The sequence below is a fragment of the Sinohyriopsis cumingii genome, chromosome 17, assembly GCF_028554795.1.
Source record: "Sinohyriopsis cumingii isolate HCF-2022 chromosome 17, ASM2855479v2, whole genome shotgun sequence".
Taxonomy (NCBI): Eukaryota; Metazoa; Mollusca; class Bivalvia; order Unionida; family Unionidae; genus Sinohyriopsis; species Sinohyriopsis cumingii.
The window spans coordinates 21,572,196-21,591,925 of NC_142977.1; the positions used below are offsets into that span (position 1 = coordinate 21,572,196).

The following is a 19,730-nucleotide window of genomic DNA, read 5'->3' on the forward strand; positions in this document are numbered from 1 at the left end:
TGATATTGATTGGAGTATTAATAAAACTGTAATAACATTTGGCATCTTAACATCATTGCAAAGTCAGAAACTCTAGCGACAGATCAGGTAAAAATACATTGACAAATCAGACACAACTCAGAAATCAATCAGACACTATAGTTACCGATCGAGAGATATAAAACCAATTTCAAATCGGACACTATGATATCAGATCAAGTAGTATGAATTCCTCGACACAACATACACTGTAATGTCCGATAAGGGGACATAACATCATTGACAAATCAGACACAATGATTTGAAGTTAGAGTTGAGCCTGAATTTTCACATTTTTATTTTATACAGTGATATGGCACAGGTTATAGGCAAATAGTGATAGAACATACCTGCTCACATAACTGTATATTTTATTATTCATTTGTACATATCTATGCATCAGGAGAAAAAAAAAACTCGCTATAACAAGAAAATAAGTGCACTTTCATCGAGAAAATTAAGGAAAACATCCTGCGTTTCAAAGGTTTTGTTTAAAATAAGAACAAATGTAAGATTTTACAGGAGGCCTACTGATTTTATTTTACCAAGTCACGGAGTGGAAATACTGTAAAATACATTTGATTCTTTCAGCGTTTTTCCATTCCACAATATGATGACATCATGTCTGACATACTGAAGTGTTTTAAACGTGTTTCATATCTGAAAAGTATCACATTGATATATCACAGTAAATAACACAGTACTAATTTGAAAATATAAGTTTCAAATTAAAATTTAGTTAGACCATTTGATTAGCAATATTATTTAGCCATATTCTGTAAATATGCTTTACAAATTTATAATTTATATTTCTTGATGAAAACAAAACATAAATAGTGAAGATGTAATTTTACGTGTACATATAATTACATAACGCATTTGCATTCATGATCATGCATCTGAGGCAGGTGTTCAACAATTTCCTATTTACAGTTTTTTTTATTGAGGTTTACATTTCACCAGCATCGGTGTTCTGGTTCTAGAATAATATGCTTCCTGTATGAGACAAACTTTTCTGTTCGACGCAACGAACTTGTAAATATCTGTTATGATTTTTAAGCACTGAGACACTACTTTCGGATTTTCATCATTTATAAGTATCTTTCCTGAAGCAAGTGGGAGCTCTGCATCAAGATACACTCAAATTATATCCAGCTTATTCGTGTCATTTTATGTTAAATAGTCCGATTATACCTCATTGCAAAGCGCTTCATTTTAATGGTGTCTATTGTATAAAGTGGTAGTCAATGATTACGTTAAATGATTTGAATATTGTATACATTATAGAACTTGAATTTTTAAAACGTAATTGTTTGTTCTTTGCTAATGACACCACATTACAGAACGATTTCAAGCGATTACATAACGCATTTTTCTGGTTGTGGCCCCCTGTTATGTTACACACTTGTTAGTGGGTTCCTCTGTATAAAGTATCACTGCACTAAGTGACAATATTCACTAGTCAACACATCGCCAGTAAAAAAAGAGAGAAACAAAACGTATCATTGATTTTCTTAGGAACTACACTAGCATGCAACCATTCCTATTTGGCACAGCCACAATGATTATACCAATAAAAGAACATATTAGATATTATCAAGGCCACCTTTATGACTCCCATTAAAAGCGTTATTATGCAAGTAATACATTTACATATTTGGAATATGCCACAAATAATCACAAAACCATTCATGATAAATAACATTGACCATTGCAAACATCAGAATCAGACATGCTATTACCTCTCCAATAAAATGTCCGAAAATGCACATGACCCATATGACAATTATGCTATCAATCTAACATTTATATGAACAATTTTTCAAACATTTAAATAGAATTATATGAGCATGTGAAACAATTGCTGAAAGAATTTACAGTATAGATTCTTACAAATTACCAGCACAGTCCCGTTTCTAAATAATATAAACACTGAGGAACATTAAGTTCTCTTAATGCAGTTGCTGCCAAAACAACGATGCTTATTATAACAGGTTATACTATTGTTAACCTTACAAATGAGCGATACTTTGTCCAAATAGTAATCCATTGTAAATCTGAAACAATCTTTCTGTTCAGGTTGTAAAGATGAATGTTAGTACTTTTTTTTGCGTTGGTATATGATGGTATCATCCAGCACATGATAGTCATATCTTGTCAGTCATATCACTTTTACTAACATCGATCGTCAACAAGATCCTAAGTATTTTCTGAAGGTGGCGGTATGCAACATTCGAGTAATCTGGTTTTAATCGTAATGATTTGATTAGGCACTGGGCGGCATGGCCGTGCATATGCAGCTGCAAGTAACAGTAGGCCAATATGTTGAATCCTACTGATTTGTGTGATTCTGGACCTTCCATGATTGCTCTATTCATATCATACAGACATGTCAAACATACGTCTTGAGAACTTTCCATATTAAGGTTGCACAAGAAGCTTAGATAACATGCATACATTCCTGGATGTAGAGTCAAAATGAAAGTTCCCTCAAATGTTAACCGTTTACATTCTGAGTAGAGCATCGGGACATATTTTAATTCACCCTCTTTCATTGCGGCTTCCAACTGCACCGGTTTTGGAAGTACTGATATTTCCGCTGACGTGAAAATAACATCAAAACATATATATTTCCATGCGATTGAGTACACCTGGAAAATTGACTTAGATGTAGAATGTAGGTGAAGCATAGTCTGTTCTTGATCTTGAAGTTCAACGTCAATTTCTGCTATTTCATGGATTAACTTTAGCTCCTCCAACCTTTTTCCTTCCTTTAGTGGAACCAATGTGTCTCCCATGGCCTTGTCCAAAATAACCCCAACTTTCTTTTGATATGGCATGGATGATATCTTAGAGAGCTCAGTATAAAAATCGTTCGCTTTTTTTATTAAAGGAAGAGCATCCCTGTAACGTTTCTCCATCAGAAAACAGGTGGCCATTCTCAAGGGAGCATGGGTGCAGTCTGCGTTATCACTTGCCTCAAAGTATTCCATTGCCACGTCTTTTTCGATGCATGCAATATCTGCATTCTCTGGCTTTATGGCATTAGCGTAATGAAGCACAGCCAAGCAGTTTTTTACAAGGTCACACATGGGCTTAGTGTATCCACCAAGTTTCGACAATCTTGCTAATACATCTTCACATAAATGAATGCTTTGTGGTACATTCTTGTAATCATATGCTTTGTATAAAATCTGGTTGCCTATGAAGAAATAGTGCTCAGCCATATCTAATCTCACTCTAAGCCATTTTACTATATCCATAAACATGGATTCAATGTCATCCGAGGGTGCATCCAGAAAACCTTTCATCATCTCTAAGCGATCAAGTACCCCAAAGGGATCCTTGGCAACTTTGTCTAATTCACGTACGGTATCATGAACTACCTTATCGGTCAATTCAGATGGTACAAACATATTTCTGCCTACAATAAAGTAGTTGGGCATTTCCCGTTTCATAATCCAATCTCGAAGTTTTGAGATACATTTCAAGAAGCAAGACATCAATGTTTGTGGTTGCCAGTCTTCTTGCATCATGGATTCTGAGACCCAGAATATTGTGATCTTCATGATGTAGGACGTCGTACATTTGTTTGAAACAAGTTTCAGAATTTCTACATTTAACATTTTCAGTAATACGTAGCAACACATTTGTGTTTGATTAAATGATCTTGTCAGCAGAGCTTCAGCTTTGTTAAATGATATTCTCCATTGCAAACGTTTAATTTCATTACTGGACTCTTTGCTCCCAACGGGTGCAAATATACACCCTGTTTGAACTATCTGCTCGACCAAATCGCCCTTAGGCCAATCAAATAGTCTTTGTCTTGATCTCCATTCGTCTGCTTCAGCAGGCCATGTTCTACTTTCTACACAGTAAACCTGATCAGTTTTGTCTACTCCCGTAGAGCTCTTTGTAGTGAAGGAAGGATCAGCTATTCTTACCGCTGGAATGCTTTGGTGTTGCTTAAAAATTTCTGCCACCTCACTTGGCGGAAGATCGACATCTAATGCAGGCCCGTGGTCATCAACCTTTTTTAATGTCCCTTGCGCTTTCTGTCTATTCCCTTCAACCATGAGATGGCTGGAAAGATAATATTTTCCATCAACATATTCACATATGTTACCAACGGCCTCGCGTCGTTTGACCCAAAGTCTTGCATAACCTATACATTTTGGATCGGAAACTTTTATTACCCAGTCATTATCATTGGTGTCGATTTCCGATACTGGTACATCTTTATAGATCACGACAAGGTCTAAATCACTCGATTCATTCACTCTTCCATAGCCATAAAACAATGCCACTCCATCTCCAGAACTCCCGCTTTGGATGACATAGAGGTTTTCATTTATGGAAAAGGCATTATAAATATCAAGCTCATATGCAATCGCCTGTCTATTGACAGCTAACTGGAGAGAAGAAAGACCATTTGCTGAGAGGAACTTGCTCAACTTCAGACTTTTCTCCTTGTCGTCCTCAATCTCTTTTCCATCCATATTTAATCACTCTTTCTTCTAAAGCTTGAGATGCATCATATTGCCTGAAAAATAAACTATTCCTATATTTCTGAGTAGAGAGAATAAATAAATATCAAATATTTTTTCCACAGGATAAATAATGGCACTAAACTAAATTATTTTTTATAATGGACACAGACGATTTAAGAGAATATATATATATATATATATATATATATATATATATATATATATATATATATATATATATATATATATATATATATATATATATATTGCACCAGTTGAACTGAGTTAGTGTCAAGAATTAATGTACATTTGCCTACATTTGGATTGGATAAAAATGTTGGATAGATATAAATATAAACATGTATATACAGCAAAATGAACAGCGCAACTAGAACTTTGCAAACTTTGCAACTTCGGTTTACATTGATTCCACGAAAACATAAAGTCTTTATGGACAACAAACTCTGATTTAGAAAGACACATTGTGACTTTATATGAATTACCAATGTCTGGAATCAGCTATATTTATTGCGAAAGTTTGCCATAAATATGCAGCCATCTTTAAGTTCAAAAGGGGTAAACAACCATTGCACATTGTAGGCATATATGGCATCTCTTGCAGGGAAATGGCCTGTAAAAGAGTCAAATGTTTCATCTTATTTATTCCACCTCTTTAAACAATGACAAAGAACAGTATGTAAGGCACCTTTGGTACAAAACCTGATAGTTGCTTACCTTAATGTCAGTGTAATTTAGGAATAAATTGAACAGGACCAAACGAAAGGTAAATATACTTAGTTGAAAATAAATGTATAACTCAACAGTCTGCTGACATGCTACACAAACGTGAGCGGATAATATTTCACAACAGAATGGTCCATTCGATTCACATCAAATGACCAGTGGAAGCCAATCATTGTTGATAAGCATATGAAATTTACAACGATTTCCACAAATACATTTTGTCAGTTAAGCTTTCTCAAAGATTCTCTTCGTCTGTAAAAGTAAAAGCAAATTAATGAGATTCATAGTATACATGATGGTTTCAGAGAGCTCTAAAGATAAAAATTTGGAAGCATTTGTCTCAAAATGACACTAGCAAATGGGATGTTTTACTAGACTGACGTAATAACACCGATGACACAGCCATAGCAAAAATTATCGAACACATTCGTCAGTCTATTGGGTTATTTGACAACTAATACATATGGAAAGCGTACATTACAAATGATGAAACAGTTGGAATTTACAACATTACAAAATATTTGCAAAGGTCTACCTTCCTATTTCACGATTAAATTTTGAAAAAGAAATCAGTATAACCAGATGATTTGGTTGTTTACAAACATGAAGACTTATATTCCCATAGTTTGAGAAAACTATGTTTTACTATAGGACAAAAGAGATGAAATAGGTAATCCTGAAAACAAGTTGAATATCATAACAATGAATGACAAAAGGTATATAACTGTGAAATAGATAAGATAGTATTAATTGTTGTACAGTTGGGAATCAGCAGTGAACTTTATATCGCTGAAACAAATATAGTGTCAATGCACAGACAGCATTAGTAGAGAGCGTTAAAACGTCTTGAATGATACAGTTATTATGGAAGCAACATGTAGTAAACCAGCACATCTGAATATAGCTGCACTGAAACATGAATGCACACACAATTATATTGATTATACAGCAAGGAGGATAATATAAATTACATAGACACAACATAAATATACATTTCATTCAAAACAAAGATGCACTAATAATAAACTTATTTTACCTAAATAACATATTTACCATATATCATTTAAATCGTTCATAAAGTTAAGATCACAGGAATGGAGGAATATGCATACCATAGGTTGCTTTTTCAGTGTGGTGTTATATAAAGATTTTGAAACTTGCTTTTGCTTGTAATCAAAATAAAACATCTGAAATAAAAGGTAAAATTATAGCCATAGGATATGTGAGTTGAAGGAACAAAATTACATGTATTTGTATAATGTTAAAAACGCACTAGAGAAAAAGCTGTTGGAGGAATTGGAGATAAAAATACATGCAAAATACTAGATATGAAAACGATTGTATAATGGAACAGAGATTAGTTGCTGCTACGATTGAGGAAACAAATCAGAAAGATCAACACATAATTACAGGTTAGTATGGATACAATAAATATAAGTTCTATGCATTTGTACAATAAAAGTTATTCCATATTCGAAGTATAGCTGGACATTGTCTAACATACTAATGTCTTAATTGGAATCATAAACTTCAGCTGTAAGACAAGAAAATTAAATTGTAACAAGTATAAGACGTAGCTTTTGTCTTGCATTGTAGCATAATGCATTAAAATGCTAAACTTGCTTTAACCCTACTAGCAAATTAAATTTAACGATATAATAATATATTATACTGAGCATGATTGTTTCCCATGTAAGCTATTAAGCATATTTCATAAACGCATTTTAAAATTGACATTGAATTCTCTATTAGAAAATACCGATCACAGTGTGACATGCTAGTTATACTGAAACATCTTAATTAAGCGGTGTGGATTGCAAGATATACTTGTGGATTTTTAATGCATTACATTTGATATACAAATATGTACCAAGCGTTTGCAATAAGATACATATTTCATGCTTATTTCCAGATTACAAAAAATGCTGTCTACGATATATTAATATAATATGAATGTAATATACGATATATTTAAATAATATGACCATGCATTTACATATAATAAAATGGTATTCATATGGAACAATACTACCGAATTTGAGACAATTTCAAACTTCAGCGACATCATGACTGAAAATATCTGAATAAAAAAATATTAGCTTGATAATGGGCTAGAAGAACAATTTGGAGAGTTTACACCTGTTCCAGTGTTTTCTGCTTACAGACCGAATTACAGTTATTAATTCTTGTGTTGGTACTGTTGAATAACAAAGAATGTGCTTAGTATATAGAATTAATTCATTGTTAGATTATTATGAGCCAACAGGTTAAAAAATTCCTTTCCACAAGAAATAAACTGTCTGACAGATGAATGTACTAAAACATATTTCAATGAATATAGTATATCATGTGATTGGTGTTTTAGGTGCAGAGGTAGAACACAGAATATCTTTTACACCGTTTGTTTCGACAGTATTAGACAATGCTAAAAAAAAACAACTAATTAATCAATTACGTTTAAAAGAGTGAGGAAGTTCTGACAAAAGAATATGAACATGATGAGAGATTCTAAGAATACAAAACATAACATTAGACATGCAAATGTATTTTGCTGTTCTTGGTGACGGTATCTTTAAATTAATGGGACATACAATTGAATATGGGCAGCATCGTCAGATATAAAACGCTAAATAAATCTAGTCCTTCCTTTTAGCTGAGATTATACCCTAATATTAATAACGAGGAAGTAGAAAAAAAATTATTTTCCAATGTCTGATAAATATTTAGTAAGAGTATGATCAATAGCGATAGAGAATAAAAACGAAGACAAAGTGATATGAGGAAGAATTCAATGGTGCTCTTTTTGTCAGATCTGCTAATTCACTCCGATAGAGAGACTTCAAATAAAAAGCAAACAATGCAAATAATCGTTTATATAATTTATGACTCCGAGAGCCGATACGGTTTCCTTTTAAAATAGTTTACGCTCTTTTGATGAAATATGGATTAAGATCGTTCATGCCGAAAGGAAGCGTGCAGAGCATGGTTGTGTTGCTCATGCATCATGTTCGAATCAATAAGATGGTTTTCATTTCTAACTGTTTTAATCACATATTTAATAAGAAATGCACATAATAAACCAGTAGTACCAAAACAAGACATACAATATTCAGAACTTAATTTTTAAAGCTCTTTCATTATAAGGTCTTATTACCTTCAGCGTTTGTTTATTCCTAAAAAAAAGTTAGATATACTTTCTGGCATGTTCCATCGTTTCATTTATTTGAAATAGGAAACAATCGATCATGAACCATTCGAAACAAAACACTGTTATATCGTGAAGATAAATATAGTAATTACGTGGTATCATAAAATTTGAATAAACATATTTATACCAAAGTGGAAGAGTAGCCAGAACACTGGCGCAAATGAACATTGCTATTGAAATTGGAATATGATAATATATTTGGATTTTTAACGTAGCTTTAACAATGTGTCAGTTATGTCGCTACGATGTCTGCAATGTGACAGTTTATAGTGATGTCTAGCACTCGGGCATCATGCCGCAGACATGTAGCATGATGTCCCACCCAGTCACATTATCCTGACACCAGGCTGACCAGTCCTAACACTAACCTCTTAATGCTGAGCGCCAAGCGATGCGGCTGCTAGTACATTTTTATGTTTTTGGTATGGCTCGGCCTGGGATCGAACCCACGACCTCCCGCATCCGAAATTGGAATATACATAATGAAAAGCGACTAAATTACCTAGACTGATGAAGAGTTAATGGACGAAAAGTAATGTAGAATAAGTATGAAATATTTGTAAACGCTAGAGCTGACGAACTTCCCACATCAGTGTCATATGTCAAAATATACAACGTGCCATATGAAGGTAGCAAGAGTAATATCTTAGCAGTTGCCGAACGAGGATCTCTTATTAGGCATACGTACAAAATGAATGAAGCTATTTTACTAGGCATTGCATACGTACAAAATGAACGAAGCTATCTTATTAGGCACTGCATACGTACAAAATGAACGAAACTACTTGATTAGGCATTGCTTATTTACAAATTGAATGAAGCTATCTGATTAGGCATTGCTTATTTACAAACTGACCGAAGCTATCTAATTAGGCATTGCTTATTTACAAACTGAACGAAGCTACCTGATTAGGCATTGCTTATTTACAAACTGAACGAAGTTATCTGATTAGGCATTGCTTATTTACAAACTGAACAAAGCTATTTGATTACTGCATCACGTACATATGAAAATAAAGAAAGCTATCTTGGTAGGCATCGCGTACGTATAAAATGAATGAATCTTATCAAGCGTCACGTACGTATAAAATGAATGAATCTTATCAAGTGTCACGTACGTATAAAATGAATGAATCTTATCAAGCATCACGTACGTATAAAATGAACAAAGTTATCTTATTATTCATCACTTACATAGAAAATGAACGAAACTATCTCATTTAGTATCACATACGAACACATTGGACGAAGTTATCCAATTAGGCATCAATCACGTACAAAAGTAAATAATTTAATAAAAATGATATTTGACAAATGCAGTCGTTTTAGATTCATACTGCCAATATTCAGTTCTAGTGGTTACCAATTTGACTGCACTGGTACATTCTGGTCATCATATTGTCTTGGCCCCAAATGAGTTTCATGTGTATGATATTTAATGGATTTTATATTAGGTAAATTATTATATCCTTCCTATAGTTAACAGAAAAACAATCAAATATGACAACCCGTTGAGCATGTATGTATGTATGTATGTATGTATGTATGTATGTATGTATGTAGGTAGGTAGGTAGGTAGATAGGTATAGGTAGGCAGGCAGGCAGGCAAGCAGATATGGATGGCTGCATGGATGGATTGGTAGATGGATCTATGTGTTTGCGATTACGAATATATCAAACTATATGTTGTATCTTAACCTTAGATAACAAATTACAATCTCGCAATGTTAGCGGTGTGTGTGTCTGCTCAACGAGACCCTGAGAATCAAAACTTATTGTTTATAAACAACTCCATCCCATGCTGTAAAACGTACTTGTGGAAGAATATATTGTGATCTTTGCTTAATTAAAGATTGATATGCATGTACGAATCATTGACTGGTTGAGAGCATGTTGCGTTGAAAAACGTTATTTTTATTAGAATAAAACTGCCTCGTTGTGACGATGTACCGTTATCATCGGATGAGTCAGCTGTCATTACTTACTCTGCAATCAATTTGCTCTGCTTATCGAATGTGTATGCAGTTGTGCAATTGTGTATGTGTCTACATTAGATCTAAGTTCCAGTTCAAGCCTGAGTAGCCATCTGACTGAGAAAAGTCGAGTTTGTTTTGGGCTACTGCGTGGATTTGAATTATTTTTTAAGTTTGATTTTATGTGTGTAAACACGTATACATCTGAATTATTGTATGAATCGATAAATTTGTATTTCTTACTGTTTCAGACTTCAATTTTAACGTATACAACACATGGCGAGTTCAGGCTTATAAAGTCTGCGCAATGTTAAATTCAAAATTTAGTTTTCCGATTTAAATATATCTCGCAACTCACATTCGGTTTATATTTGTCACGTTGATTCTCAAAGTCGTTTCAGAAGCAACTTTACGGAGAGTTACAGATTGTGTGAAGGTATTTGTATGTGTGATGAGCTTACTGGAAACAATATATACCGGCTGCAATGTCTAAATTAACAAATCTTTTATTCAGACATTTTTCTCGATTTTGTTATTTCATTTTCACATAGTTTAGACCGATTCATTATTTGCTTTTATGTGCCAAAATGTAAATGTTTATTGTTTAATGCCTACCACGGTGCGCGCGCGCGCGCGCGTGTGTGTGTGTGTGTGTGTGTGTGTATGTGTGTGTGTGCACAAGAGAGTGAATACTTGTGACATGCATGACTAAGGGGGCACTTCAGAACGAACTTTACAGATGTTTTGACAGACATCATTTAATTGCACTATCCAGAAACGTTCACCGAACATCCCGAACAAGTACTTCCAAAGTCAGTTGAACAAGAAACTGAAGAAAGATTTATTAGCAAAATGAATCTTCCACGTTTTGATAAAGTAACTTCATGTCCGAACTATAGTGGCAATCTAGACTATATTCCCTAAATATGATTCAAAACAATCAATTGATTTTAAATCACAAAGCATTTTGTTTTCTGCAAACAAATTATTCGCTGTACCAAATTTGTGTGCAATTCGATCATGACTATAGCAATGAATACACCTTTGGATGCATGTGTTTTGGTCTAAATTAAGACAATATTCATAAAATATGCATTCGGTTTGAAGAAGAAGAAATATATTGTCTTGCTATCTAACCACTAATCACATGAATCATGTTTATCTATCAACTTTTAAGATATTAAATTTGGATGGATTACTGGAACCAGACGCTATTCATACATTATATATATTATTTGAAAGTAGGCTACAGTCCATAAGATTCTGTAACTATCTGGCTGTTATTGACCATTTTGATATATGAAGGTACACGGTATAATAACACACCATCCATTGTTGGTGCAGATTTATATGCTAAATACATAAAATACTCTATTGCATGTAACGTTCCGTACATTTTTTTAAAAACTGTTTTCGGGTATACAAAATAATTATATGTAAAATAAGATTGCAGTGAGTGGCACATTATACCCTGTTGTACAGCCCTCTAAATTAAGAACAGAAACTTTCGTGGTAAAATCTATTATTTTCCTTTCCGTTGCCGTGACATTGATCTTTGTGAAACCAACATGATCGGGGTCTTTGTTAATTCAAGTGCAATCATACTCATATAGTTTACTTCAAGCCTGCGATATAGACCAAATTAATTTGCATCAACCATTTTCTTCTTTCAGTTTAAGTTATTTTGTCCTTTGACCTTAACGCACTTAGCCGTTTTACTTGCACCGAGTACGATATGTCTACAAAATTAGGTTTGGATAATTATTTATTACTACCTCAAAATACATGGACCAGAAACCATTTAGAGTAGATTAGGATATATACACCCTGGAAGAATGTATGTGGTCGTAAAGAGAACCTATTAGCACATGTTAGTTAAGCATACAAGGCAGATTACAGTGGACTTTTCGGTTGTAAGGTCTTAGTAATATAGATATAGCCCTATTACCAAGTCTCAGGATTCAACCAGAAATAGCACGCCATCAATGACTAATAAATACAGATTAGAACTCATCTCAATTCATAATTCTCCGTAGGATGGTATGAACACAGTGTGCCAAAACATTAAGCGGCCATCAGCTATTCGGAAAGGATTCACCAAAGCCAGCAAATGATAAAATACAGGACACAATGAAAAGCTAAACTGAGAATACGCAACAATGAAGTTAGTCAGGTCAGTCCTATCATCAAGGACAGTTGCTATGAAACTAATTATAAACTCTTATATAGGACACTGGTAGGATGAAGGGCTGTTATTAGATGACATTGTACACGTATAGAGTTTAAACTGTATCGACTCCGGGTATGGTACAAGGACTTCACTATTGACCAATAGAGACAAGTATATTCTTCCTATCCAGAACTCGTTATAGGCTCGATATTTTTTTCAACTAATATGCAGTATATAATTGTGTTTCTTTCTCCTTTCTCCTAAAAGTCAAAGCGAAATTTTTTTTTAAGATATTTGGCAGCAGGAATTTTTCCTTCCGCAATTTTTCTATGATAATTACAGGTACCCATCCTTCAACCGAAACATTAAATGATTGGTCTGTTACCTCTATTTCTGAAACATAAATCAACATTATGTTGCACTTTTGTTGAGTTTCAACAGCCATCTGTATACAATCATACTGGGGTACTTGATACACCTGACACAGATACAGTTTGTATGTCCCCTTATAATGGTCCTTTCATTGTGCAAGCAATTGTAACAAAATACAACAGTTTATAACAGATTGAGTCGTTCTGCCATGGCAGACCTGGGCCGAGTTCTCTAAAGTGGTGTTAAAACACTTATATAAACGTACCTTTATTCAGAGCCTTTCCTGGTTGTCCAATTTACAGGTATACTCGGCTTGTTAGTATACGTCATGAATACTGTTTGTATAGCATATTATTTAGACCACTGTTAAGCATGGTGTATCATAAAGGATTACTTGAAAACCTTCACAAACACTATTCACGTTTGTTTGTCATCAGTGATACGAAACCCCCATAACAATGCAATAAACACATATGTACAATAAACTGCCGCGAATATTTCACAATGCTACCCGTGTATTTAAGGTTGTAAGGGATCATGGCTGTAAATACACAAAGATAAAATTGGTATTTGCTGACAAGCCTAACCCCTGCAGTAGAGTCATCCCAGGTCAGCTACTGTGTTGCGTCCCAAGGACACAACTACTTGTATCCATAATCCCAATATAATCTTATATAGATGGCGGTTAACATTCAAGACAAACTGTCAAATGCTTGCTTTTCTAGAGTGTTGCTAAACAATCCATCTCTCATAATCCTAATCGATTTAACGTGACAATTGTTTCAACAAATCCTTTTGAATATGGTTAGCAGACAAATATGTTGAAATAAATAAACAAGAAAAAATATTTATTCAACATTCCTCTTCCCACAATATATGTTAGGAGATAAATAATTCCTGCTTTAATGATATGTTCTCACTCGTGAAATTATTAACACATACAATGAAACAGATTATTTTACCACTCAATTTACAAACACTAATTCGTCACACACCATCTGTACTCTATGTTTCGATACGGAGAACGATTTTCTATTCACCTGAGAAAGTAATAATTAACATTTCCCCTATCATTATTTCTGCACATGAAATAATTAATAAGTGTGCAAAAATAATGGACTCTGTGGTATAAACGTTTCAAATAGTTTCATACAATAAGACTTGTGCAATATTTTTCAAATCGAAACTTATTAATGCATTCTACAAACCTTTTTATAATAAAGAGTTTTATTAAACATGTTACACCTCTTATTAAAGAAATCATAACTGTGTAACTTGAGTGTTTCACCATAGATCTTGTTACAAGGCAATTACAAGAAACAAAAAAATCTTAAAGGGGTTTTAAATTACAATATTTGTATAAATATGACAATATGGACAAAATTTATAGAGCATTTATAATACAAACTATGCTTCTTCCAAGAGTTGGACATCTCTTGCAATAAAGTAAACATAATGTCATTAATATTAATCTTTGTTTTTCTAGCAAGGACACACAGTAAGACTGACGATGCTTAATATAGCATATGATTTGGATATCTTTGTTTTTCTAGCAAGGACACACAGTAAGACTGACGATGCTTAATATAGCATATGATTTGGATATCTTTGTTTTTCTAGCAAGGACACACAGTAAGACTGACGATGCTTAACATAGCATATGATTTGGATATCTTTGTTTTTCTATCGAGGACACACAGTAAGACTGACGATGCTCACTATAGCATATGATTTGGATATCGTTGTTTTTCTAGCGAAGACACACATTAAGACTGACGATGCTCAATATAGCATATGATTTGGATTATTAGGATATTTAGTAAGAAGGAAATAAAAGGTTCCATTCAAAATAACAAAACATTGTAGCTGACCTGGGCCGATTCTATCTTTGGGTTCAAACACGCATTTTCTCGGATCATTTGGTTTCTGTATATAAAATGGTTTTGAACTTCAACGTCATTCATGTTTACTAAATTATTAGTATAACCCTCTGAATATACATTTGCATCTGCCCTTAAAGGTAAAAAAGAAGTTTAAGTTAAAGACGCTATATAGATGATGACATTTGTAAATAAGAGGACCTACAATTATGGTCCGATTCCACTGCTCTTTTTTATTTAAAAGCAATGCAATTGTTCAAACGGATCAAGCATGTGATTCGCAAATATATACGATCATGTACGAATATTAAAGAAATGATTTTATTATATTTCTTCGGGTAGACTGGTTCCGAGAAGGTTCAAATGTAGCATTAAATTAAACATAAGCGCTGTTGAATTGAAATTGGCAATACATTCATTGACCAAATGACGCCTAAAGTGAAGCCATACATGCATACTTGAGTATTCGCTGATGAGAATGACTACCCTTTTAAACTTTGTTAAAAGTTTCAAAAGAACCTTGGTCTATATAGTAACGGGAATTGCAGTTTAACTGTCTTGTGTAATCGATCTAGAGGAATTATCCAAATATAGAAATGAAGGTTGAAAAGTGGAGATACCATGTCCTTTATCAACAGCAAGCAGTGGTGATCGAGGTAGATGGTGTAATACAGAGTATAGCATATGCAGAATAAAATCTGTGACAAGTATTACTGTAGTGTATGAATCTTATTAATACTACATGACCCTCCCCATATATATGTAACCGAGATTCAGACGGTAGGTAGTAAAAGCGTGTAGTCTGGAAGATTTCAGGCAGTAGGTAGTAGAAATGTATACCCTGGACGATTTCAGGCAGTAGGTAATAGAAATGTATAGCCTGGAAGATTTCAGGTAGTAGGAAGCAGAAATGTATATCCTGGAGGATTGCAGGCAGTAGGTAGTATAAATATACAGATTGGAAGATTTCAGGCAGTAGGTAATAGAAATGTATAGCCTAGAAGATTTCAGGCAGCAGGTAGTAGAAATCTAGAGTCTGGAAGATTTCATGCAGTAGGTAGTAGAAATGTATAGCCTAGAAGATTTCAGGCAGTAGGTAGTAGAAATCTAGAGCCTGGAAGATCTCAGGCGGTAGGGAGTAGAAATGTATAGGCTCGAAGATTTCAGGCAGTAGATAGTTGAACTGTTTAGCCTATAAGATTTCAGGCTGAAGGTAATAAAAATGTATACCCTGAAAGAATTCAGGCAAGTTAATATATATATATATATATATATATATATATATATATATATATATATATATATATATATATATATATATATATATATATATCCTGGAAGATTTCAGACAGTAGGTAGCAGAAATGTATGTTCTGGAGGATTGCAGGCAGTAGGTAGTAGAAATGTATAGCCTGGAAGATTTCAGGCAGTAGGTAATAGAAATGTATAGGCTGGAATATTTCAGGCAGTAGGTAGTAGCAATGTATAGGCTGGAATATTTCAGGCAGTAGGTAGTAGAAATGTATAGCCTAGATGATTTCAGTCAGCAGGCAGTAGAAATGTATTACCTAGAATATTTCAGGCAGTAGGTAATATAAATGTATAGGCTGGAAGACTTCAGGCAGTAGGTAGTTGAAATGTATAGAGTGGAAGAATTAGGCAGTAGGAAATAGAAAACAAGAGTATTTTAACTACTTGCTTTGTTAGGATTCTTTGCTCTCAAAATAAATAATAGGAAAGAGTGAAAGCAACAAGCTTGGTAAAATTCAACAAATTATTTATTTCTCTAGACCACAAAGTAAAAATAAAAATAAAAACTTACGGTATTGCGAATTAAATCACAAAATGATACTAGGATAACAGACACAAGTCCTAATAATAAAAGTTCTGAATAAATTTTAGTGGAAATCCAAATTAAATCCAATACAGAGGCTTGGATTTGCCGTTGTCGGCCTGTATCATATTGTTGTACCAACAGTCGTTTGTTGAAACACAGTATTATAATTACAGGTTTGAATCATCTATAAATACCAGTGAATGTCTGACAATATTATCATTTATGACCACTCTGTACTTCCAGAGAACATATTCACTTAATTAAATAATTTAAAGAAATAAATTTCAGCGAAATGTTCTAATTGGACACAACACTAATACACAATTTATTCTGCTAGATCTTATAGCACGAATTAATAAACTTTCCACTGAAAAGGGTATATAGTCTTCTACTTGACCTCCGGTCACAATTAACGTTTTTAATAGAAAACATGCCTATTTGAAAGTAAATTTCTAGAAAGTAGTTAATGTTTACAAAATAAATAATTATCCTGAGAAAGTTGGATGTAAAATTATAATATATAGAATGGACTATGTCAGGTACACAATTTAAATTTTAGTGGAATTACAATAACCTAGACCAAGAACCAAATAAACATGTTTACTTCTATTAATAATAATCCTGCTATTAAATCCATACATATAGAGAATACTTTAGCAATGTATTGGTTGTTTGCAGAATAAAATATTCTATAATTCAGGTCAAGTAGAAGAAAAAAAAACTTGATTTTGGACAAGGTTACATCAACATACAATAATACATTACAATAACATATAACAAAATTAAATTTTTTTAAAAAAAATAACTTAAGTGCAAATTAAATATACAAGAGATATTATTTAAAGAAGAACCGCTGCGAATAAGGTTAGGTAAAATCTCTTTCATACAGTTTTAAATGTTTGAGCACCTATATTTTTGAGAACATATCTCTAAGTGGTGTATACGTCTTACTTTATATCACATGATCAGAAAACTATATAGTACATACGGCCCCTTTCAGTTCTAAATGGAGCCCCCCCCCCTTTCTAAGTAAGGTGCCCGTACATTTTCCTTTCCAGATGATAGTCAATCATTTCTTCTGACTAACAAGGACGTCATTATTAATTCAGAACGTGAGCTCACCAAACAGCATACGTTATAGTATCTGTATAAGTATTCTAACTAAAAGCATTGAATTACCTTTTAGTTTATTTTGTCAGGGGAACTACGAAATTCTATTGATAATTTGAACGCGTCCTGTGGACTGCTTAACACACTTCTATATACATATTTAACAAATTATTCAGATTCATGGCCTGAATTCAATTTTCTCTGTTTAAGTTATAACACGATGTGTTTGAGTATAATATCAACATAGCATGCAATATATATTTACCCTAGTATATGTTCTTACGTATGGTACAATCAATTGCATAGTATGATTCCAATCAACGAGCAAAAAAGATAGAACTGTAATCAATATAAGCAAATATTGAAATTGGGTAGTCATGGGTAAAGCTAGATTAGTTTTCCTTGTATATCAAATATTTGTCATTTGAATAGTCAATGAGTGTGCTAAACTAAACTTTTTTAAATGGTAAAATATAGCTAATTTTGAATAATTAATTACCGATTAAATTGCATGCAAATCCACTAAAACGCTATAATTTGTTTTACATTTTATGTACATTTAATGGTAAGTTTTATTTTATTGAGGAGCCACGGTGGCTCATATTTTAGCGTGCTTTACTCACTACATAAAGGGCGCGGGTTCTAATCCTAACATCTGATAAACCTGGATCAATTACTAATGTGTGTCCTTGGGTCCTTTACTCCAATTGTATCGTACTAAATAGTGCAATATGGCACTAAACCAAATCATTTTATGAAATGCCCGATATGAGAATATACATCTGTATGTATTAATTTATTTGGCAATTTAATCCCAACTAAAGTTTGTTATTTTTATCTTTATGTTCGACATCACAATCGTCCTCATTGACTTAAATAAATCAATGGTTCATTGGATATTTGGATATGTTCATGTATGGGTCTCGGAGGTACCCTAAGTGAAATAGTGACATGCCAAAGAACACACGAACATATCGAACAATGAAAACAACAGCGATCATCATTTTAATTTAGTTGATTTGCATGAAAAATTATGGTCTCTGATTATCTTAATATACGTATGGGTAGGCCCCAGTTTATCTACTTCTCTGCTTGGTTGCGTTACGTAACTTAACGTTAATGATTTCAAAACGCAGAATTAATTCTGATGAATAAAGTACGAACCATAACTTAATTCATTCAAGTGAACATGGTGTGAAGAGTTTATAAGCGTTATGCAGATGGTGAGACAAGGAAACTGCTGGTTTTCAAGTACAGGGTAAAATAAATGGAACAGGCTCTTTGGGTAAATGTTAATGAAGTCCAGGTGAATAATCGCTTAAAGCCACTTGCCCATGTCTCCATACAATGTGTTGTGCACACTGATTTAAATTGCCTGAATTATTTTCTTTCATGAGGGATGTGGAAGGCAAAATAAGATGTGATATCGTTTAAAAAAATTCACTCTCTGTAACGTGCCTTAACCAGCTTTTGGGAAACACAAATGACATGGCTAATGTGACTCACCAGTATTTCGTGCCGGCATCCATCTTTGTTTGGTAAATCCCCTACATCCTGTCGAAAGGTAGTGTAACGATGTATAATAGAAGTAACAATGACTTACCTTTAATAGTCACTTAGCAGTATTACGTCCCATCGTCCACCTAGCCAAGTAGAGCCTAGCCTTTTTAATATTGCTCGCATAAATTGACAGTGGCATACTTAACTGCAAGAGCAACGCATTGATACAAAAGCTGAAGTGTGTGTGATATCACGAAATACACGTCGAACATGTCCAAATGGGTGGATCCGGTCCGTACACGCTGTACCACCATTTTCAAAATAACATTACATATCTTTCAACTTCACAAGAGTAATGACTGAAATAACATTCCACTGCATATTTACATGCAATCAATACCACGTGATTAGACCACAGGATTGTTTTT

The 19,730-nt window shown here is 33.6% G+C and overlaps 1 protein-coding gene across 1 annotated transcript; it reads right to left on the reverse strand.

Moving 5' to 3' along the window:
* Positions 1-536: 536 nt before the first annotated feature.
* On the reverse strand, positions 537-19,656 carry LOC149777903 (uncharacterized). Its single transcript, XM_089938997.1, has 2 exons — positions 19,406-19,656; positions 537-4,561 (listed from the first exon to the last, which is right to left on the reverse strand). Exon 2 carries the CDS (start codon positions 4,515-4,517, stop codon positions 2,166-2,168), a length of 2,352 nt encoding a protein of 783 aa, XP_089795123.1. The 5' UTR covers positions 4,518-4,561; positions 19,406-19,656; the 3' UTR covers positions 537-2,165.
* Between the last annotated feature and the right edge of the window lie 74 nt (positions 19,657-19,730).

Coding starts and splice junctions, on each gene's coding strand:
- LOC149777903 (XM_089938997.1), bottom strand. CDS start 4,517: ATGGATGGAAAAGAGATTGAGGACGACAAGGAGAAAAGTCTGAAGTTG.